The 24,698-nt window shown below is 28.1% G+C and overlaps 1 protein-coding gene across 3 annotated transcripts; it reads right to left on the bottom strand.

Moving 5' to 3' along the window:
* Nucleotides 1–436: 436 nt before the first annotated feature.
* LOC119670221 (bifunctional 3'-phosphoadenosine 5'-phosphosulfate synthase-like) lies at nt 437–23,743 on the bottom strand. 3 transcript variants are annotated; one of them, XM_038080396.1, is made up of 5 exons: nt 23,467–23,743; nt 1,870–1,984; nt 1,183–1,712; nt 833–1,106; nt 437–771 (listed from the first exon to the last, which is right to left on the bottom strand). In XM_038080396.1, the coding sequence occupies exons 1-5, from the start codon at nt 23,506–23,508 to the stop codon at nt 467–469; spliced, it is 1,266 nt and encodes a 421-aa protein (XP_037936324.1). In that variant the 5' UTR covers nt 23,509–23,743; the 3' UTR covers nt 437–466. The 3 variants fall into 3 exon arrangements, with proteins under 3 accessions (XP_037936324.1, XP_037936321.1, XP_037936322.1); XM_038080393.1 differs by lacking the exon at nt 23,467–23,743 and adding an exon at nt 12,266–12,666; XM_038080394.1 differs by lacking the exon at nt 23,467–23,743 and adding an exon at nt 6,945–7,085.
* Nucleotides 23,744–24,698: the final 955 nt, after the last annotated feature.

Below are 24,698 nucleotides of genomic sequence, written 5' to 3'. Positions count from 1 at the left end.
ATTCTGCATTCCGTAGAAGCATGGACTTTCATCACAGAATAATGACGCAACACTGACAATGTTAAAGAGAAAAATTCTTTGCAAGATCGTTAGATTTCTACGAGTTTTAGACAACTATCTTATCCAGCTATGGTCCAGCAAAAATGTGTTTGAAACTACAGTGGAAGGAAGAACCTGTAGGGGATCAAGTTAAGGCAGAATTAATCGTCCTTGTTGCACGAGAAGGAAAAATCCTGTACTATTTAGTAAAAATTATTGTCTAATAACAATACAAATACAGACCCACACGGTCATCTTGTACGAAATATAAACCATGGTCTCATAAAAGTAAAAACTTCAAATTTGACTTATTAGGAATTTTGTTATGCAAAAGGATATTTACGCTTTTAAAAAACTAAAAGTTGTTATTATGCAAATTTTCATATATATTGGATATAATAAAATAAAATATGCATTTTTGAATATATTATGTACTTACTTGAAATGCAAATATAGCGTCAGCCTGCATATCAGCAAATTTCTGTCTCAGCTCATTTGGAGTTAAGCGATATTGATCTAAACCATCATTCCAGCGAACTCTTTCAAGAACTTCTAAATCACCGCCAACTAAATAGTCACCTGATTCAAAGACCATTTTAGCATATGGATGATTAGGATTGCTTGTACCAAATTGACGAGATAATCGTTCTTCTTTTCGATGATAATAAAATTCAGGTTTGCGTAGAATAGCTATAGCTTTATCATTGTAAGTAAGAGCTAGCGCAGAGACACCTGTAAAAAAAATTATGAATATAGACACTTTTTTTATTTGTATTTTGCTATAATTTAATACCATCTAATTTCTCTTTAGCATCAGCTGATACAGATAATACAATAGGCACCGATTGATTTTCACGGAAGGCACCATCTTCCGTTAATATGGAATTAAAATGCAAAGTTTGAAGGTATTCTTGTTCACGCATAAATCCTTTTAAAGGATATGCCCAACCTTCTGATAAAATTTGCAACCATTGCAGTTCTATTTTAGTGATAGGAATTGTTTTTAAAGATTTTATTTCGTGCAAAGCTGCTTCTGTGCGACTTGAATCTATGAAGAGTTCAGGAAGCTTAGATAATAAGAATAATTAAAAATAATTATAGAGGAAAAATAATATATATATAAAAATTCTAATAAAAACCTACTTGATTGATGTCTCGCAAGGTTTTAGGTATTATCGCTTCTTCTTCTAGTAGATGTATCACTTTTTGTGTAGATTCCTGTATCGTAAACCCATCTGTGCTTACTACTATTTCTGGATGTTGTGGAACTTCATATTCTTGCGTTATACCAGTAAATCCCTTAATAATACCTTCCCTAGCTTTTTTATATAAGCCTTTAACATCTCTCGTCTCACACACTGACAAAGGTGTATCTACATAGACTTCATAAAATTTAAGATCCGAGTCTTTATGTATTTTCCGCACTAATTCACGGTCATCCGCAAATGGTGAAACAAAACTGCAAATCGCTACAACGCCACTATCAGCAAATAATTTTGCTACTTCACCAACACGACGTATATTTTCCTCTCTATCTGCCGGTGTAAAACCTAGATTTTTATTCAAACCTGTGCGTATATTATCACCATCAAGGCCGTATGCAGGAATGCCACGTGACACTAGATAAGCCTCTAATTCAAAGGCAATTGAAGTTTTGCCGGCACCACTCAGTCCTAACAGTTAGCGGAAAAATAGGAAAAAATTATTTTTTTGTCTAATTTTTCTATTTTGAGATATATTAATTTTAATTTTATTTAATAAAATAATCTTACTTTATACACTATTATTTAATATAAGTAGCAGTATTAGATAGCAGTATATATGTCTTACCGGTTAACCAAACAGTGCATCCTCGAAACCCTCGACATAAACCTAAATTCTTTCCTCTTATTTCTCTCGTTACATGATGTTTTTGTTCTGTTACATTTGTGGCAACTTGTAGACACTGAAAACAAAATAAAGTATAAATTATTTATTATTAAATTTATTAGCATAAAACAAATATTTACATTAATTAGCAAATATTTATATAAATCAAAAAATATTCAAATAAACGATAACGGATTGAAAATGTAAGCGATTTTGAGAGTCTATTGCCCTTTATTAGTAAAACAAAGAAAGAGAGAAAGAGGTAAATTTATTAATATTTATTAACTATGAAGGTATTATAAAACGAAAAATAATATCCATAAGAAGTAATGCTTCTTTTTAAAATTTCTTAAGTTTTAAACTTAGTTAATTTTTTTTATTAATTTTTTAAGTAATTTGAGCAACAAATAGAATGATTCACAACTTTTAAATGTTACCTGGATTAAATTTTGCAACATAAATATTAAATTTAAAAACTTTTTAACTTAATATACTGCGACAACAACAGGCAAATTTACTACTACTGATGATGTGAGTAATGCAATCAGAAAAGGTTTAAGCTTTAGTAGAAATGGATCAACAACTTCAAAACTGACCTGTCCTCTTAAATCCAATGGAAATTTCTTAGTATCTCTATAATCACTTTCAGAATTTTTATTACTACTTTTGGATTTAACGGAGCAAATTACTTTGGAAATTATTCAATTTGATCCAATGTAAAAACCTTGTCCGTTAATTATATTAATAAATTAATAAGACGAATAATGTAATTGTTAGATTTTTTCAAAATTTTTAAACAAAGTTCCTGAAACTTAGTAATATTGTTTCTCACTATCATAATTTTAGAATACGTATTACTTTTCTGATTATACTGTTTAAGGCCGCGTTTTATTTAGCATAAACTACCATAGTCTTAAGTCAAAGTGTTCCATTGAATAAAAATTATGTTCTTCTGAGATATATTGAAATTCACACGTTTGTAACTTCAGATGGAATACTTTTAAAGTTGCCCAATAACTTGCTTTTAAAATTAAAAAACATTTTTTTAGCCAAAATATTAAAGGTTATATGATTTGTAGATAATTTGTAGTAACATATGGACTTAAAACTGTTACCAAAAAATGCATTAAAAAAAAAAACTGTCTTCACAGCTATAGACCGAATGATATTGCGGTATGAGTTTCAATATACATGCAGTAATAATATACAAAGGAGAGAGTGTACAGTTCAATCGGCTATTCCCAGGTAACGTATATTTATTAAAAACTAAAATATTCCTTTTACCAAAATTAATAAAGAATTTGATCCTAATTGTTTAAACTAAATTTAAAATATTTAAATTAATATGTATTACCCTATTAAATTGAATTTATATCAATTACGAGGTAAACTCTTAATCAGCCACGCATGTAGTTAGTGCTTAACCTAACACAAATATATACAGTAATTCCCCTTATAACGCTGTACTCTTATAAACTGTTTTTATATTACGCGACTTCAATCCTCCGTACAACACGAGCATTCCCCTATATAACGCAAGGATTTTTACAGTTTCTAATTAGATTCGCATACCTTTGAACGTGTGTATACGGGGTATGCGGGAATCCCTATAACGAGTTTTCCGGGGGATTACTGTACTTTAAAATAAACAAAGCAAAAGTGTGAAGCGTCAATAAAAAACTAATAAGGAATGCAAAACAAAAAACTATTAGCGAACTACACTAAAAAACCTTGTTACAAGGTATTGCATTTCCAATAATTAAAATATTTTTAGTACTTTGTATTGGGTCCACTCTCTATTTATCTGTTAAAGTATATTCGCACTAAGGTAAGTTATATTTCCGTCATGCCAAGGAGCAATAGCTATTGAATGTGACATTTTTCTTTATTTTCGGAATTTTATCGAAAGAAAATTGCAGCTATTTATGTTTTATTCATGAAATATCTTAAGATTCTGAAATATAGTTACTACTTTTATATAGAACCTTTGTATCAATCAGATCTGATTTGTACACAATTTTAACATATGTAACTATTTTAATAACGCGTGCCCCAAAAAACTCACTCAAAAAACGCGTGTCTGACTTAAGGATTTAAGCCTGGAGCATCAACCTGTAAGGACGAAAATGTTGCTTTACAGCGACTAAACAACAACGAAGCGCATACGAATGAATCACGACTTGTACGAGCTTTATTACGACGACATTGATATAATTAAGTGAATTAACATCCAGCGGCTTTGTAGGCTTGGTTATATTGTGAGAATGGATGAATATGCTTCAGCGAGGTGTTTAAAGCAGTAATTGGAGAAAGAAGGCATAGAGATAGACCGCGTCTCCGGTAGAATTATCAAGTTAAAAGAGCACTAACCGGATTTAATGTACGGGACTGAAGAAGGCGTGCACGCGGCAAAGGTCCTTGTAAAAACTGGGACCTTGCTGCGTCAGGTCGAAATTCGGTAACGGGCTGTTATGGTCAAATAAGTAAGTGTTTCAAAAAACACTATAAAATTTTATTCCTTTATCTCAAAAAATACAGACTCTATGCATGGAGGGCAATCCGTTTGCATAGCGAGGGGGAACGGGACACTTGTTTTGAAGTTCACATACTTGGGACACCAAATTAAGATTGATGAAATATAGAGATCAGTATTCAATCCTCTGCTCAGGAAGCTTTTGATTCTTGCCGCCGTTTGCATAGCGAGGGGGAATAGGACACCTGTTGTGAAGTTCACATACTTGGGACACCAAATTAATTGATGAAATGTAGACATCAGTATTCAATCCTCTGCTGAGGAAGCTTTTGTCGTTTAAGCCAGATCAATGATATTGTACGCTGGTTCCTTATTAGCCCCTGGTTAAGTTTTACGCTAGCTTTGATTAGTCAACTAAAATTCTAGATAAAGACTTCGGCAGGGAAAACACTAAACCAGCTCATAAGGTGTAATAATGGTGTCGAGCTGTCAGATGTTTTGGTATTGAAATGTCGGCAAAGTTTAGTATTTTACTTGTTTAAATTTTCGGACATAAATATCGTTGATAAATGCAAAGTAAATGTCTACTCATAAGATTCTTTTTTATACACTTTATTGATAGATTAGAGTGATAGATATTAAGAGCTATTTGTAAGTGGGCTGGTAGGTATTACAAAAAGCTATAACTGCATACTTTGCTATGAAGAATAGAAAACAGCAAAATACATTCAGTGTTACTGTGATTGTCTCACCAGACTCAGATTTCGGTACTCATCAAATACCTATCCAATTATAACAAAATTTCGCAACATATCTCCAAAGGACATAATGGCATTTTTAAAATGAGTTTGTCACAACAATCTTCAAAGGATATAGTGATGTGGTGATAAGTTTCCAAGCCGTTAAAAATCTATCTAAGAGTGGGCTGGTATGTTTTGAACTCTAGAACTTAAGATTTAACTCAAAAGAGTTACTATTATTAAGAATTAAATACCGTCATTGTTCTGTAGGTAGTCATATAATAACCCAACGCTAATAGTACAAGACCAGGCATCTGTTAAACTTTAGAGAGTAACAAAAGGTTTTGCATTTAATGCGGCATCTGTTAAATTTTAGAGGGTAAGATTGTACTATAAAACTTACTTAGGAAAATTATTGTTACTGTGATTTTAATACCGGTTTACTATATTGCTAATATGGATGGCACTAAAATAATTTATACCAGGAAGGAAGTTAGGAAAGGTATCACATTTTATTTAGAATTACGCTTTTTAATAATTTAAGTGAACTATATCAACTTGATCTAAATATACTTTAAAATTTATTTTGGATTATTTCGGATTAAGCGCTAAGGGTGCAAAAAAATTATTCTTTTACTTACAGGTGGTATTTCAAATTAATGCTCAAAAGCTGTACAATTACCAAAATTGTGACTCACTTTAGCATTATATTAACTGATATAAAAACTAAATCATGAGTTTCATATTATTTAATAAAAAAATAGGCTACTCAAAGATGATGGATGTTTGGGTACCACATTATTTACCGCTGAAAAGTTATGAAATATGAAATATAAGTCAAAAGCCATTATTAATTTCATAATTGACTTCAAAGCCTGTATCGAGGGAAAATAAATGTTGAGTGTGTAGTGGTTTTTGAAAGTAATTGTCAATTACAAACTGATCTAGCCTGGTGCAACGGTTTATTCGGTTATTTACTGCTTACAACTCAACTGCTTAAACGAAACAATCAACAAATAGCGATCAGAATTTGTCAACAGCAAAGGGAGTGTGTTCTATTATGACAATACCAAATCATACACATCTTTGATGAATCCGTATAGTCCAGACCTGACACTGTCTGTCTATAATTTGTTTTGGTGCCTGGTGAAAAATTGACCAACCAAAGAGCAGCTAAAAATCACTGAACGATCGCTAAAAATCACTGATGGAATTATGATGCTATCCGTAAAATGGTAAAAGGTCACAGTTAATAGCGGCTCATATAAATTTAATTAAAATTTTTTACTAAAATACGGCGGATACTTTATATCACCCAATATTAATTATTATTAGTAATTTAATTATTTTTAATTTTAGGACAACTATATTATTTGTATTGTATCTAACGAAAGACACAGTGAATGAATAAACTCTAAATTATGGATAGCTTTATTAATTTTTTTTATTTTTATTTTAATTAAAATAATATATAAGTATTAGAACTAATACTTTTTTTAAATTTTTACGGATATTTAAAAAGAAATTATAAAACAAATAAAACATGTGTCAAAATAAATCAGCACAACACCTTTATTTAAAATATTTTGTAAATAGAATTTAAATAATAAATTGCTTCAACAATTAGAGTATTTTTTTATATAGTTTTGTATACTAATAATAAACAACTTCTAAAAACATTCGGAGACCTTGGCATACACAACAATATTATTTAACCCAATTTCAGTGAGTTTAATTTTTTATATTAATATGTTTAAATAGTCTTATCACATCTAACTAAAATATTTCAAGCTTAATTTGAAATAAAATATTTTTAAACCTACCCTTCTCTTAAAAAAGGGATAAAAGCCGTTAGATGGATTTGGCATTATTAACAATGCTTAGCAAATTAAATATGAATTATTTTTATTTATTTTTAAATAAAACAAACGAATTAAAATGAATTATTAGAGTTAGTTTAATATTATTCACAATCACCGCGCGATTTTTTCAATACTAAATGCTTCTTGTGCAGTCGCGAACGTACTAAAATTTTGATATGACTTTGTTGAGTTATAAGCCGAAAGCAAGAGCAACAGCAATGGTACAAGAAGAAAAAAGTAATTAAAAATTTATATATAAAAAATATATTATATATGCGTTACATATTTTTGAGATGAATTTGCATAAATAAACTGAAGTTAGAGGAAACTATTAAAGAGCAAATCTCTAAACCGTTGCCAGTGGCATTTGCTTTCGTTGGTGCTTCTCGAAGTACGTGGTTTTTTACTGTTTCGCCTAATACATAATCTTCGCTATTTTAGAAGAGGTCAGTGTACAATACACAATAAATTTCTCAAAATAAATATAAGATTCTTTATTGAAAGCATTTTGATTGATTTTAGAAATTATTCATTTCTGCTTTGATATTGTTTATATAAGGAAATAGTATCTGCATTAAGTTAGATGCCAGAACCTATATTCCTCCTAGGCATTTTTTATAAACAAGATTTTTAGAAAAAAAATAGTTGCATTGAGAAGAAATGAGCGTGTTTATGTGTGTATGTCAGTATAAAGTTTATTTCAGTGAAATAAATAAAGATTTTAAAAAGTAATTTGTTTCTAATTCTTAAATATTACTGTTAAGCATTAAAATTTTAGTAACCTGAAAAAGCAAGTTTTAATTAAATCTTTTACGATACAAGTATGGACTGTGAGGTCTTTCCACAATATTTTCTTTATATATTTCAACACATTCATTTTGAGATAAAATTATATAAATTCTTAAAATAGGTTAATGCAAGTGGAGTTAAGACACGGTCGAACTGATTATTTAATGTTTATTTATTAAATTTATAGTGTTAACTTAAAATATTCACCTGCGCACGGTGTAGGTCTGAACAAAACTACATACGGAATGTGTTGCTAACGCTGCTGTTTCTGTTATCAGATCGTCAGTGGTTTTATATATGAATAAGGTTGGAAACATTATAAATGCGGCTTTACTATAGCCGGTAAACAATAAGCACTTAATCGTGCTACTGCAATCGTGCTGAGTAACTTACAGTACAATCAGCATCTACAAATTATTATGTTATTTGCTCTAGAATTTTACAGTATTATTACTCATCAAAGTAATGGTTATACTGGGTAGCATAGAAACTTCAAGACCTTGGTAAGAGCCATCGATCATGTATGGCTTATGTAAAAGAGGAACAATACTGTTCATAAAGTTTCACTTAACACCCGCGATGAAAAATTATTACAATACAATGGTCAAATTTTACACCTATCGGGCATTCAACATACTCGTATTTATCCTAAATCACTATATGTCTGCACATAATTAATGTTACATAAAGATACTTTGGTCACCGATTATCGAAGTGGGAATAAAAATTTCAAGTTAAAGAAATAGGATTATTTCTAAGTATAATTTATAATAACTGTTTAAAATATTTTCAGTATTAAAATAAGTGTACTATTTAAAATTAAATAAATAAATTAAATAAAAAAAAGAAAACAATTTAATTCTACTTTTACTGTAGTTTGAGAATTGATTACCAAAACTTTGGATTAAAAACGATTGTTTATATTGCAATTATAGGAGATCGTATATAAAAAATCAGTATCTTTTAAAGAAATTTTTTTTTTCACCTAATTCTGCTTTAACTCAATACTTTTAGATCAAAGTTTTCGTCTTCCTCCTAAACCTCCAAGTAATAAAACTTGTAAATATACTCTGGTATACAATAGGAGCACTCAACAGTTATGCAAGAGGTTACTGACATACCGATGGATATTGACGATATCGTCCTAATTTTTCATATTTAAACATAAAAATCTATTTCCGCTGTCAAGATTGAAACTCATTAGCAAAATTCGAATTAACGGTCTATATAGTGTTTAAATTAAGGAACCGTTAAAAGTTAATCGCATCTATTATGCAGCTCATCTTTGAAGATAAAATTCAATATGGAATAACGATAATACTATTTTGGATGATACTGCAGTTGCCATCAATTTCCTTAGAAGCAAACCAGATATTGCATTTTTCCAGAAAAATTAATAGTATCAGATATCCTCATTGAAACGTCTAAACAAAAATAAATCGATTGTAAAAACTTAAAGTGACTGGCAGTACTAATGTCCCAAGTTTAACATGGAATAGTGACAACCTGCGCACGTCCGTTGTTATTGGTCATGATTTAATAGGTATGCACGCTGCTAGATTGATTTATTTTGTTCCAGAGGAAAGTTTTGTTCTTTGGAAGAGTTCTTATTTACGAAATTGATAAAGATAGGAACAGCTGATGTAGAAAAAGTTACAAGATTTATTATCAAAACTATTATAGCTAGATAATTTAATAAGAGTGGTTGATTATGATCGATCGAAAAAACTTTAATATATATATTTTACAACATTTCTAATAAAAATAAGGAATAGTAAATCTGAATAGGTAGTAATTAAAAATTCTGTCTTTATTCTTCTGGTAAAACATTCAATGATATTAAAATTGAATAAATATTTATGAAGTTTTTTAAATTAAGTATTGTTTTACATAAAAATAAAATAAGACATAAAAAAATTGTATTACTCTGGTGTATATATATATTTAATTTAAATATAAATTTAATATATTTAGTTTAATATATTTAATTAAATTCAAATATTCCATTTGTGCTCATTTTATATACATATGCTTATTATATATATTGGCAGTAATTAAAAATTTATTGAATTTTTTATTAAACTTGTAAGACTTATATATATATCATTTGAATCTGTTTTAAACACTTGACATATGAAACTTGTTAATTAAATTATTATTTCTTGAATCTATAAATAAAATTAAAGTCGTAGGAATAAATAACACACAGTACTATCTCATAGTCCATTGTTGTTGCACTATAAATCTGTATTAATTACCAACTTGAGGTTATTGAATAAAGGAGTGAATTTTTATCAAAAGTAAGTAATTGACCTGCCAACGTCTAACATAATACTGTAAAGTTTAAATATATAGAGGCCAGTACAATTTACAAAATGGACAGCATATTATGTCATTCCGTACTTGACAGTCTATTTAAAGTTGCAGCGTATCGTGGCTGCAGACCACAATATATGTAACACTGAAGAATAAATGTATCGGATGCGTTAGAGTCGATTTAGTAAACTTATCTCTAAGTGTGTAAAATATCATGAACGAGTATGATTTTACAAATAATTTTTTTGAGAACGTATTAGGAATGACTAAAATCGGACAACAATATTCGATATATATAATCAGTTCAGTTCAGTTATCATATAAATTTAACAATCAAGTATTTTTTTCAAAAAAATAATAATGTACATTTCTAATAATAATGTATAATAATTCTATTTAATAATATTGGATATATCTATAATACAACACTGTGTGTGTTATTAATAGAGTTGTCTCTATTGTGCAAGTTGTCTCAAGGCAACGTGATCTTTAAAGCAGCAAAAAAATTTTAAAAAATAAAAGAAAATATATATTCAAATTTTAAAAAAGGAACGATAACTACCAATAAAAAACTATATACATTTTTTTCAACTAAAAATTTGAAACAATGCTCAAATTGGTTTTTTAAAAAACATTTCTAAAGGGCAAAAAAAAAAGTTGCTTCATGATAGTTATCAAGAAACAATAACTCATCACTGATCAGATCGCTTAACATTTAGATAAAGTTGTTATACAAATGAAGGATTCAATTAAATCATTTAATAGAAACAAGTGTTCATTTGTTATTATATTAAATGTGTGAACAAATTTTTAGTCTTTAATACTATTCGACAATTTCGAATATATTTAATGAACTTGATATCTGAGATTCTACTGTGTTCTATTTAATCTATTATGTTACTAAACTTAGCCTTTGTTTTTTTTTATTTTCTTGAACAAAGTCAGTTGCTTTAGAATATTTACGAGTATATATAGTAAGAAATCTTTTAGCATTAATAAATAAAATGGTAAATTTAATATGAAAGTCAGAAGTCCACTCAAATAAAATTTGAAGATAACGAATTGAAAGAATGATTGGAGACGAAAAATATATATATTATTTAAAGTACACCACAAGCGTAAACTTAAACGAAATATTTAAGCCAACAATATAGCCCTTCAACATACATACTGCTATACCTTTTAAAAATGATTTGAAAGCACAGATCAGAATATCATTTTTAAACCGACAATAGTGCAACAATTTAGAAACATGGGCACTGTTCTGGTACTCCTTTTGATTTTGCTGAGGGGGAATCAGAATTGATGTCTGGGTTTAATGTAGAATTTAGAAGAGGAAGTTTTGCGTTAATTTTCTTAGCTTTCTTTATATGCTCAATTGCTTTTGAAACGTACGTCCAAAAGGCTATCAGGCTATCCCTCCACATATTTCCTATACAGAAATAGTCAATCTGGTTTTCAGTTTGGCAGTCAGGTGACACTCAGGTTGACTTATGTCAGGCTTTCTGAGGGAAAATGGAGCCTTCGATAACAAAGTTGGCGTCATTGTTTTTATACCATGCAAATGGTATTAAGTCTTAATAGCACTATTTAAAAAAATAAATCGGTTTTGTCAAAGTAGAGAAAACTTATAATCCCAATCAGAAAAAATTAATTAATTTATTTTTATTTAATTTATTTGTAAGGTAGTAATGCTTCGCTGAATCAAGATTTAGCATTTAATTTTGACTGAAAATAAAATTTTAAAAATCTACTTGGTTCCAGAAGTATTACAATTTTGGTTTCGAAGCTATTTTGTCTTTTCAGATGATAAACCAAAGTACTGTTCATCTTGACCAACTGGATTAAAACTATAAGAACACTTTATATTGAAAAAAATTTTCATTTCAATAAATTTTTACTCATTCATTGTGCTTTCTTAGTTGACAACTCAATAAGAAAAAATTATTTTTTATATGAAATCAGAAATAAAAAACCACAGGTACTGTTCTAAATACCACAAATTCTCAAAAAACTTGATTTTGTAAAGCATTCTTTTGTGTTAATACTTCGGTTTTTGTTGTTTTTATTTCTTGCATGAGTAATTACATATCCTAAGATGTATTGTTGTATATTATTTTTCATGTAATTCACAAACAACTTTCAATTTAGTTGTTACATTATTGAGCTGAACTTACCAGTTCCGTGCATTCATTATGACTTAAACAACATTTTGTGGTTAAATTATTGTTATTGTTGTATAATTTAGAATTGCTCCAATTCAATAAATGAGCTCTTTTAGTGAACATTTCTATTGAATATGTTTATAATATTTTTTTATATTAATTTATTTTGAACTATTCACTGATATCTTGACTATTCCAATAAACGCCAAACCCGAAACTAAATTAATTTAAGGCACAACAACTAAAACTTGGTTACTTTAAGAAAAAAGAAAGTGTACACTCCACAAACTGACGCAATGACTTTCTCATTGAAGTTTGAAACTGCAACTGACACTAAGTAATCGGCGGCTTCGAATTTTCACTGTACTGCCGTCAAAGAAATATAAACAAATAAAATATATTTGAAAAGTTGTTAAATTGTTGATAAAACAGTACGTCTGCAGTTAACTCGACATTATAGCCGCGAGTTTATATTTGTGAAAAAAAATTAAAAATAATTTTTAGACAATGACTTCTGATAAAAAACTTCAACTAAAAACACACGTCTGTTCGGTTTTAGAATAAATATAAGACTCCTTTATTTTCTATAATGTTTGCTCTTAAATACTAAATTTTACATAGTCTAATAATTAGGTTAAATTAGGTTTTTCTTTTAGGTACAAGGTTAAAGGAAATGTCCCTTAACCTTTTTCTTTGTTACCTTATTTAATTACTTCCTTTTTCTTTAGTTACATTAACTAATCCCTGTTATTACATTTCATATTTTAATGTCTAAAAGAACCTTGGTAACAAAATATTTTAATGCTTTGAAAAACCTTTGTTAGAAATAAATTTAATTTATTAAAAATATAAAATAAAATAGTAAAATATTAAATAAAATGCTAAAATATTTAATACCCAAATAACTGAATATGTTACTTAGGTAATTAGCGCGCAGACACATGTTCAAATTTGAACAACTTCAGAGGTATAAAAATAAATGGAACATTATTCTGTATATTAACACAGGTGGTTTACTAAATTGTCTACGAACTCAAAAAAAATGCCAGTTCAAAAGTACAAAAATTATAGTTAAATTTTTGTTTTTATACTCTATATATAAATAACAATGATGCTATAGAAATAATATTCAATTTCACGTGATATGAATTGGTGATATATAAAACCCACTGGACCTTATTTTGTGGGATTAAGCAAAGTATAGTGTTTATGTGGACAGTGTGCGATAGGACTCGAAAATTGCCTCAAAAGAATCCAATACAAGTAAGATGTCTCATAGAGAATAATAGAATGATGTTGTTTTTTACACCAATTGCTAGCAATCAAAACGCAATCACAATTGTGTATTATTTAAGTTTACAAACGGAACGAATAAATATATAATCCTGTATTATTAGCGCGAGAATTACTATTTGATATGTGAGTATTGGTAGCTATTCATAAACAAAATTATTGGGTTAAGCCACTAGTTGTGACCGATTACAACCTGTAACTACTATTTAAAAAACTAGCCGACTATTTATTATCATCTGCGGTATACGGTAAGGCTGTGCTCTCTCTGTCTCGGCACTATTTTTGTATAAGTAGTGAACGACATCTTACTAAACATCAACGAAGCTTTTTCTAACCTCATTGTCTGAAGTAGTACTGATCAAAAATTAAATGTTTAATACGTTAACATACTTTGAATATGATAAAACTTAAAGTACAACTACTAATATAAATGATGACAGCTTTTGTTGCTTTAGCAACATGGTGACAATAGCTGATCTCTAAAGTGACAAAGACTAGAATTTCGCATGCTTTCGTATGCCCTACTAAACATAATTACATTCTTCTGCTCGCAGAACAACAAAATGACAGAACTTATTCACCACAAACTCCAAATTGTGTCTATATGTGCTTCCACAAGAACTACTTTAAACAAAGATTTCCTTACTATCTTTAATTATCTTTCGAATCTTATGACCCAATGTTCCCCTGGGAACCCAATAGAATTAAGATTAAGATCTTTCGAACCTTAATAAGAAAATTATGAATTGCGATACATGAGTCACATGTTTCGCATGACAAATTCAAATATTGCCTAAATGTCTTTTGAATGAACCATCAAGTTTCATAGACTATCGATCTATCTACAATCTATTCACAAAGCATATCAACAGTTTAGATTGTGGAAAGAAATTCAACACAAATCAGATAGGATTGAAGAAACTTGCACGTATTTGGTGCGATTATACTAACCAATAAAATAATTGATAATAATTGGTAATCTTTAATATTATTTGATACTTGCTGACCTTTCTACAAGAAATTATTATTTTCGGCCACTACTAGCGTTGCTAGGCGTCAGCGATATCGGCGACCGCCGACTGCCTCGTGCCCCCAGAGGCCTCGCAAAAAGTTACCGACTGTGGATTCTAAACACTTAATAAATATTTTAAACGATTTGGTTTGATAATGGCGTTAACCATATTCGAAGTATTCCCGAATGTTTATATAGTAACCAGATTCATGTTCACAAGTCCAGTCAGTATAGCTTTGACGGAAAGAAGCTTCTCAAAGATAAAATTGATTAAGACGTACTAGAAAAGTATGATGATCCCAGAGAGACTATCTCCATTGGAAATTCTATAAATTGAAGCAAAAATAGCAGCTGGCGCAAATTATGACCTAATTTAAAAAAAAATTGAGTGAGGGTAAAGGTAGGAAAATTCATTTATTTTAATTTGTGTTTATTTTAATTTGATTAGCAATATAACTTTCAACAATGTAACTTGAAAGTTTACAACTGGGTTATAAAGGGGCCTCTTAATTCTGATGTCGCCGACGTGCAAAATTGGTCTAGCTCCGCCAATGATTTGTTTGTATGAAAATGTTTTGCGATTTTCTATGTGGATTATTAAGACAATAATACATCGAAACATTTACTTCTGCTTTTTGTGATAAAACTCCTCCTCTACAACTATGAAATACTGGTATAACGATTTTGATTTGATTTTGATGGACATTGTTTATTCACGAACAGAACTGATAAAGGTTACCCAAAATCACATGTGCCAGAAAACGTTAATGCTTTGCAAAAACGATAATGTTGTCTAATTATTGAAACCATAGACATTAGTTCCACAGGTACATAACATATGTACATTTCAGTTTGCGCACAATCCACACTAAAGTTTTTCATAATTGAGGTTAAAGTAAAATTTTATTAACTTATCATTTGAATATGAGTTTCAAGATTCCGTTTTTTTCTATTATCATAATTTTTTGAACTTTATTTTTTTGTTAACAACGCTATTGTTAGGAACACCGAACAGTGATAATGGATTCTTTATCTAAAGTATATTAATACGAACGAAAACATTATATTCAGCTACCATTGTAACTTATATAATATGAGCATACTGTAAGTATATTTTTAATATCTGGATAATGCATTACAATGCTCTTTTGTAGCACTTTAACTGAAATTATAAATATTGTGAGACAATAAACTGCAAAGTTGTTCTCAAATTTGATTGTAACGAAAATTGTTAAATGGGTGCATAATTTTAGCGTTAGAAATGTATAAACTCGTACAGAGACATTCAATGAAAGTTTAAGTTCTTTTCAGTTATTTAACCATTTTTGGTGCTGTTAACTTTAACTTTTACTTACTGAGTCAACATTTTTGATCTCACATAAATTAGTAAGACTTAAGAAATATTCTCATGTTGATTATTGTACAGAAATACTTAAGAATTACAATAACAGTGCTGTCAAATACTTACATGTCAGATTATGACAGGTGGTGAATTAAAGTCTATTCACTTGAGGCTACAACTAAGATCGACTGATCTTATGGTTGTTTCGAGATGAACCAAATCCAACAAAACTTATTCGCCTTCGAAATTCTTGAAAACAAATGGTCGTTGATTTTCAAGAAGAAGTGGATATATGATATCAGTGCTATTAGAATAACGAACAACTGTTGATTTTAGATGAAACATCTGAAATTTGTTTGGCAAAAGTGTTCGGTGAAATAAGAAAACCCATACGCCAAAAACGTGTCAAGGTAGGGACGAATATAAATTCAACAAAAACTACCACGAGGAAATATAAATCAAGCAACTCCAATCTGATTGAAATCAAGTTGGACCACCAGAAAGAAACAAAATTCTTGTGAAAAATATTTAACCAAAAATTAATGTGTGAATCTTAAATTGAATATATAGCAAAAGGACTACTAAAGACTTTATGATACGTATACCGATTTTAGGAAGTATTAGGGCTACACATCAAAATTAAGGCAGTGGGTTCATACAGTTATTGGCTGATTCATGATAACTCATGAAAATACTCTTAGAACTAACATGTCTTTACATTCGTATCCAGAAAAAAACAATCACTATACTTCAAGCAAAAATAAAGGCGATAGGCAGAGATATTTGTTGCAGCCTTGAGCATAATTAATCAGAAAAATTCTAATTGATAGCCAGATTTTTATTCTTTAAATTTTTATCAGATGACATCAACACTGGAAAAGCTAAATATCTTTGGACAAAAAATCAGATATATAACCTATAGGTTTCAGATCGTGATGTTGCTTGCTACTTGTAGGCCCGGACTTAGGAATAGAAAAATTTCATCTTATAACCTACCAGCACAATATATCAGGGTTATTACTTTCAAGAGAGATTTTCAAATTAATATGATTTAAGGATTAAAGGTAAGCAAATAAGAATAATTTCAGTATCTTTATAGAAGTTCTGACAGATCACTACAGATGGAGAACAGAATTCGACTATAAAACACATACGAGAAGTTAGCCCAGCTCTGATTTATAAACGGCAGAAATTGTTAGGAGGATACCTTAAATCGGATGAAGAAATAAGACTCAATAAAGTAGACTTCATTTAAACAACTCATTTATCGAAAATGTTTTTTTAATCCATGGAGGGACACAATAGATCTCTAGATCCAAGCGCTTAATTTCCCAAGTCAAATATAATAATAATAAATGTATATTGAATAAAAAATACAATAATAAAAACAAAAATTATTTTTGTATTAACAAGATGTGCAGTATAATGAATAACAAGTATATTAAATTTATGCAGACGTTTACAACGCAGAATATGAGACATAGAAGATAATCTAAATATATATGGACATTAATAATCAGTATTATGGAATAAATGGATTTATTGACGTCCATATAAATATTGAAAAATTAATCTCTCACGGATTCTGAATTTACTAAATAAAACACTCCACAGAATATTCTTTTACAATGCTAGCAGATCAAATCAACCAATGAATGAAGTTGGTTGAGTTAATATTTGATTCCTTAGACTTATATTTCATATTTTATTTATGTGCCTATATACTATAAAAACATAATTTCAATCGATTTCATATAAAAACAAAGCAATTAGAAAATAATTCTAAAATAAATTTAATTATATTGTAAACAATTCAACGTGTGAAGAGTTTTGAAGATTCGGTACAAGCCAAACCGTTTTTGTTTCTTTAACTTCAGTTTATCTTTATTGAGTTCAAATAAAGATAAACGATAAAATAAATGGGACACATAGATTAGCTACTGGAATAACTAAATTATGATTTTTAAATGTAATTAAAAATAACTTATTAAAGAAACCTTTAACAAAATTCGTTACGGAAATATAAAATTCCAATTGTGTTCGTAAGTTTTATTGCAATATTTTATAGATGTGAAAGAGTTACTTATGAAGTGTTATCATATCTACATATTTACACTAACATTGTTTAAATGTGAATTCAGATATTATTATGCTATTTTAGATTTAAACAAACTTATTTTATTTTATTTTAAATACAAAATTTAATGACCAATTTACATTTTCTTTAAGTTATTAAAATAATATTTGAACAGGGCCCATTGAACGTTCCTATTTCTTCAGCAACCATTCTAAACTTAATTCTTCTGTTATAATACATACACACTGCCTCATTTTAGCACTTGCTCATTTATATTAATGAGTAAACGTTCACATTATAATGAGCCAATTAATGCAGCTGATAGAACTTTTATAAACTTCAATTAATAACATATCACACAAAAAAATTTGATATATAATAGATACATTAAATCATTTATATAAATTTTATATATCAATTACATATTCAATTAACAAAAACAAAGATTTTATCAAATACTTACTACCTCGGTGCCTTTGTTTACAGCTCAGCTGTTGTTTGTTTACATTTCACATATAAAACACATGACAAATATTTCAAATTTTGAAAATTTTCCTTGTGGGAAATTTATTTTTAAGGATTGCATTAGACATTTTTTGCTTTAAATGAGCTGATTTATTTAAATGAACTTATATATATGACATCTCTTTATATTAGTGGCTATAATGAGCAAAACCTCCTAAATGAGACAGTGTGAATGTGCTATTAGCAAGCCCAAACTATTAACTTTCTTTTGCATTTTCATCAATTGAAAAACGTGTTAGGAAACCTAGACCTCGTACTATATTCATTGTTTTCCTAATCTTCCAGAAATCATTTGAATAATTTACACATTTGTGGTTATGACAAAATAGCTTTATGAAAGAAGCATTTAAATACTTTGTTGAACTAATTTACGTTTAAATTTCACACAAAAATCGCTAAACACAATAATATATCTTTTATTCATTTACAGCAAATACAAACGTAGCGTCGTAACTAACTTATAGTCAACATGTACTTAACTAGCAGTGCAATCAATACACAAAAAGATATAACTCCATTGAGTATTGAGTATAATTTTTACATTCTCATTCCTTTTTAAAATGTGTGCATTTGGATATTATATTGTGATGTTTCATGATTTTTTAGTGCCCGGTTGTAAGCATATTTTCTTCGATCGTTTATTTTTGCTCGTTTATTTTATTAAAAAATTATATTACTAAATATTTGATGTCAACAGTTCGAGGTCTCTGAACTCTGAACTTCAATGTAAATCTTTCTTACTAATATACCAAATGGCTTTGACTATTCTCATGACTGTGAATAGATGTAGTATCTGAGTGAGTATCTCAATTTTTATGATATTAAGATGGGATTTTTAAAAGAAAATATTTTTTAAATTTAATTTGTTTAGAATTAACAAAAAGTGGATATTTTAATTAAACTTTTTTTTGCATTTATTTAAACATACAACTACATCGATTGTAAAAAAAAATATTACTAATAATGAAGTCTGAAATCAACAATATTTTATACATCATAAATCAAATATTGCAATAAAATATAATATTATGGGTGTTTCTATCCACCTCTGCGTATATAGGTATTGTGCCCCAAAGTAAAGGTGCAAATTAATGTTCAAATATTTTTAGTTACCACTTTTGTAATGATAGCAACATTTTTGTAGATCTTGCAATATCACGTCATTTACAGGCCATTGAACTTTCATTTTGTAAGTCTTCAAAAATTAAATATATAAAAGATTAAACAAAGACTAAATAAAAAAAAAACAAAATAAAAAACTTGTTTACCATCTTGACCAGTTAAGTTTTGTAGTATTTTTTATTGGCATATACTTTCTTTTAAAAACGATAGTTGGTATTATGTGGCACTTACATATTTAAGAGCAAAAACCCAAAAATTATTTTTAGAATAAATCTCATAAATGCTTGTGGCAAACTTTACGAAAATATACAAATATAGTCAAAAACACGTTTGCAAATATTTAAAAAGTTTTTCATTTAAGTGTAAATACATTTCCCATACTCTAGCTTTATACCCCAACAAAAATTTATAATAAAAATAAAAACAAAAATACCCAAACATATCTTTGGTTTGTATTTATTTCCATTGAATTTATTGTTTAAATAAATGTTATAATTATTTTTATAAAATAGCGTGACTAAGCTTCACCAAATAACTAGAAACTTAATAAATTAACAGGAAAAAACTTCGTTAATACACGTGATATAAATTAAGTTTATTAACATAAATATAAATATACATAACATAAATCGATTTTTTTTCCTAAAACAATTTTAAAAGTTCTAATTAAAGGCACCCAAAAAAATTGTATAAAATTAGGTTAACCACTAATAATTTTATCGATAAAGTCTTATAAAGTAAACATTTTCACATACGTATACTCGTATAATATAGAGTTTTATATAGACATAAAACTACAAATAGAGTTCAAACTACTTTTTTTTGAATTATACAGAACGAATTTAAACAACTATATAAGCTTTCAAGCTATTATAAAGTAAAGTACAGGCGTTAGCACTTGGATAAGCGTTCAGGCCGATACAAATGAAAGGACACCGGAAAGCGAGTTGAAAAAAATTGTTCCTAAATAAGCCTTCTAATTTGAAACTTTGCAATAAACTCTACTAAAATAATTGGTAAGATAAAAATTGGATATAGATGGTAGTATGTTGTTTGAAGGACTCATTACCCTTTTCAATATCTTAAATTTCATAAAATATGTTAACATTCAAGAATTATATCTAAATGTATACCTTCCCCATATAACTCTGTTCTTTGATGATAGAAACCTCCACCTATATCACCAACAAGATTTTTAGTCACCTTTTTTCTTCCTAGATTATATAGGCATTCATGACCTCTTAGAGTAAAGTTAAACAAACTATTCTAGATACATACAAAATAATAGGTCCTTTTATTACGATCTGTTGGCTGTGTGAGACACAGTTGTAGTTGTGAGACCCAACTACATTTTTACACTTAATGAAGACTCTGATATGTTCTGTGATGTACATTCTAATTACATATGAGTCCTATGGTTCCGCCCCATTGAAGTCGCCAGGTTCCCAAACCTTGACATAGACACTTACATTTTTATTTCTCCCTAATCCCACGCAACCATTCTTTTTCTTGACTACCTAACCCATATATCCGTATTTACATTATATTTATATTTTCTGTAATATAGCTCTCCACAGGTTATGGTTACATACTACTAGAACAAGTAATGGTGAGAATTATATATAATATTTGTTAAAAATTTTATATTAATTTAAAAACCAGCAATTTAAAAAAATAGTTGTTGAAAAGACATATCAAGCAAATTTAATTACATAAGAAAAAATTACAAATTATTAATAAAAATATTGACTGTTTTGAAAAACCTGTAAAAATTATGTATATGACAAAATGGATATATATTGCTTATCGATGCAAAAAGTAATTGAGAAAAGTAATTTTTTTCAATTATGCATTTGAGTATAATATTCAAATTAGAATATAATTCTAATGTCTTTAGTGGTTTAGAATAAATCGATTTTTAACTCTGCCACACTGTGTAATATAGGCAGATACTATAAACCTATATTAAGATATATGTAACTGAAAATGTTTTCAGAAGGCAAAAAAAAAGGATTGATGGTGTTAAAAATGACTTAATAAAATTAAACGACAACAATTGAAAAACAGCAGCAAAAAATAGAGATTATTTAAGGCAGATTATCTGATTTACAATTCTTAATGGACTACTAAAGACTATTAGGAAGAAAGAACTTTTTAAAGGACTATTTATGAACTTAATGGAATATTAGGCCCATGTTATTTAGAGTGTCACGGGCACGTCAAAATCAAACTTATTGTTGATTTCAATGCAAATTAAAAAACTAGGAGTGAGTGAAAAAAACAAATGTCGATTTAAATTCGGTCATGAGAGCCGAGGCTATATCTACCTCGTCACTCAGTTAAAGCCGTCTTGTATGTATGTATATATATTTTCTTTAAAATGTAAACGCAAGCAAAAAGTAAAAAAGTAATAGAAAATTATTAAATTGACAAACTGATTTGACACTCAGTATAACATGCATTTTCGTCATAGCTCAGCAGAGCTAATTAGACGCGACACTCTACATAACATGGACCTTAGAAGAGGAAGAAATGCTTTAGAATTTGTATATAGAAAAATATTGCAAAGAAATAAAATTTTGCAGCAATATATATAATAATTAAATATACAAACCAAATGAATTTCAGACAAATAATATAACATAATTTAATTATTTTATAGATTTTAGTAAATTAAAATAAAGTATTGAAATAAAGTGTGAGGAATTGTTATAACATTATTTAAATATTAGTGAAAGTTTTTACATAAATTATAAAACAACAATTTAGCTATTAAAGGTACATTAAATCATATATGTTTATACTCGTTAATGTATGTATGTATATTTTAGATATAATAAATTTTTTATGTGCTGTGTTAACCTTTTAAAACCTATAAATTTTTATAGTTCTCTTTACTTGTATATTTTTTAAATTATGTAATTAAGTTGAATATATTTAATAAACATTACAGCAAATAACATTATGATTTCAATATGTTATATAAAAAAAAACAGTGAAAATGAAACCTTCATCGAGTTAAGAAAATAATTAGATATAAAAACTAAATAAAAAATATTATAATAAGGCAGCTGTATGGTTGACTATAAAAATAATTTTTAAAATGTTTTTTAAAATATGTTTTTTTTTACAATTAAATAATAATGGAATTTCAAAGCAACAAGTCGGAAAAATATACAACTTTTTCTTGATTAGCTGCAATATTTTGCATGTATAAAATTAAAACAAAAAAAAAAACACATGCATATGGGCTATATGAAGTGCTTTATTACTTGCTTAAGAATCTGGTTAGTACTGTGTGTATTAAACGTGAGTAAGTAAGTATTCAGAAACTAATTATTGATAAGTAAAAATATTGTTTTCAATTCTTTGCCGAATGCTTATTCAGCTGTTCATTAGCTGATGCTTGCAGTAATTAAAGTTGAAATTAATTGTTATATATTTAAATTTTCTTAATTACTTCTAAACAAATACTCATTAATTTTATTTCTTAATAAATTTAATAAATCAAACAATTTTGTAAAAGGTAAAGGTGTTAATAAAAGAAATGTGTTTCAAGAAATATTCATACATACTCATATCAATAAACTCAATAGGAAAGCATATTGTTACTTTTCAAATTTTTCGATAGATAAGAAAAAACTATAGTCTGCTCGTTTATTAGGTCACAGCTGTTTCAATTAGTTTCATCCGAAACATACTTTTCTTCATTGAATTAAAATTTTAACATCAAATTCAAATGAATTGCTTTGCAGCAATTGTATAAATATTTTAATCTGAATGAATTATTGTCGTACAAATTTTATTTTGATAAGAAAATTTTAAATTACTTATTAGCTTACCGTTTTTTGTCTTTTTTTACTGGTTTCACCCTCCCCACTCATAGTTTGCACTGAAACTCAACTACCGTAATAAACACAAAAACACTCGATATAATACTGAGTACAATAAAGGCAATTAAAAGTTTGCAAAATATTTTTATTCATAAAGACACTTTGTCAAATCACGCCGTTCAATCAGTTTTGATTTTATTAAGCGAACACTGGAAAATGCGGTTCGCAAACAATTGTTTATATTATACCGACTTTCAAGGCATGAGCATAGAAATACATTCTTAATCTCAATGAACATAGTAACTAGTGGTGCTTAAAAAGTTTATCGATAAATACAACTGACCATACTTCAGACAAAATGGGTTGCCAACACTCATATTTAATATTTAACTTATTCAGCAAAATTCCGTTATAACGTATTCAGCCGTGTGCGGATTTGATTAATTTGCGGTAAAATAAATTGAAATTTCCTAGGGATTTTTTGCACTGCATTTATGTAAATATTTATTTATTTATTTATTGCACTTGTTTATTATTTTTGGTTAAAAGTTTTTAACTTTATATATATAGGCCGAGTTCAAGTATATTGAAGTGGAGTAAATTGAAATTTCCTAGGGATTTTTTGCACTACATTTATGTAAATATTTATTTATTTATTTATTGCACTTTTTTATTATGTTTGGTTAAAAGTTTTTAACTTTATATATATAGGCCGAGTTCAAGTATATTGAAGTGGAGTAAATTGAAATTTCCTAGGGATTTTTTGCATTACATTTATGTAAATATTTATTTATATATTTATTGTACTTATTTATTGTTTTAAGTTAAAAGTTTTCAAATTTATTTATTAATTTATTAAACATCTTGATTAGAAACTTCAACTAAAAACACGTCTTTTCGGTTTTAGAATAAATATAAGACTCCCTTTATTTTCTATAATGTTTGCTCTTAAATACTAAATTTTACATAGTCTAATAATTAGGTTTAATTAGGTTTTTCTTTTAGGTACAAGGTTAAAGGAAATGTCCCTTAACCTTTTTCTTTGTTACCTTATTTAATTACTTCCTTTTTCTTTAGTTACATTTTACATTTTTAACTAATCTCTGTTATTACATTTCATATTTTAATGTCTAAAAGAACCTTGGTAACAAATATTTTAAGGCTTTGAAAAACCTTTGTTAGAAATTAATTTAATTTACTAAAAATATAAAATAAAATACTAAAATATTAAATAAAATGCT

Source organism: Teleopsis dalmanni, chromosome 1 (genome assembly GCF_002237135.1).
Source record: "Teleopsis dalmanni isolate 2A chromosome 1, ASM223713v2, whole genome shotgun sequence".
NCBI lineage: Eukaryota > Metazoa > Arthropoda > Insecta > Diptera > Diopsidae > Teleopsis > Teleopsis dalmanni.
The sequence above is the reverse complement of the archived record's forward strand: the minus strand, read 5'-3'. Positions and strand labels throughout refer to the sequence as shown.

Bases quoted from the DNA above. Each gene is read 5' to 3' on its own strand.
- LOC119670221 (XM_038080393.1), bottom strand. From the start codon at position 12,376: ATGTTCACTAAAAGAGCTCATTTATTGAATTGGAGCAATTCTAAATTA. The intron at 1,985-12,265 runs GTAAGTTCAGCT...TTTTGTTTTCAG, and splicing joins ATAATGAATGCACGGAACTG to TGTCTACAAGTTGCCACAAA. The intron at 1,107-1,182 runs GTAGGTTTTTAT...TTATTATCTAAG, and splicing joins CCTTGCGAGACATCAATCAA to CTTCCTGAACTCTTCATAGA.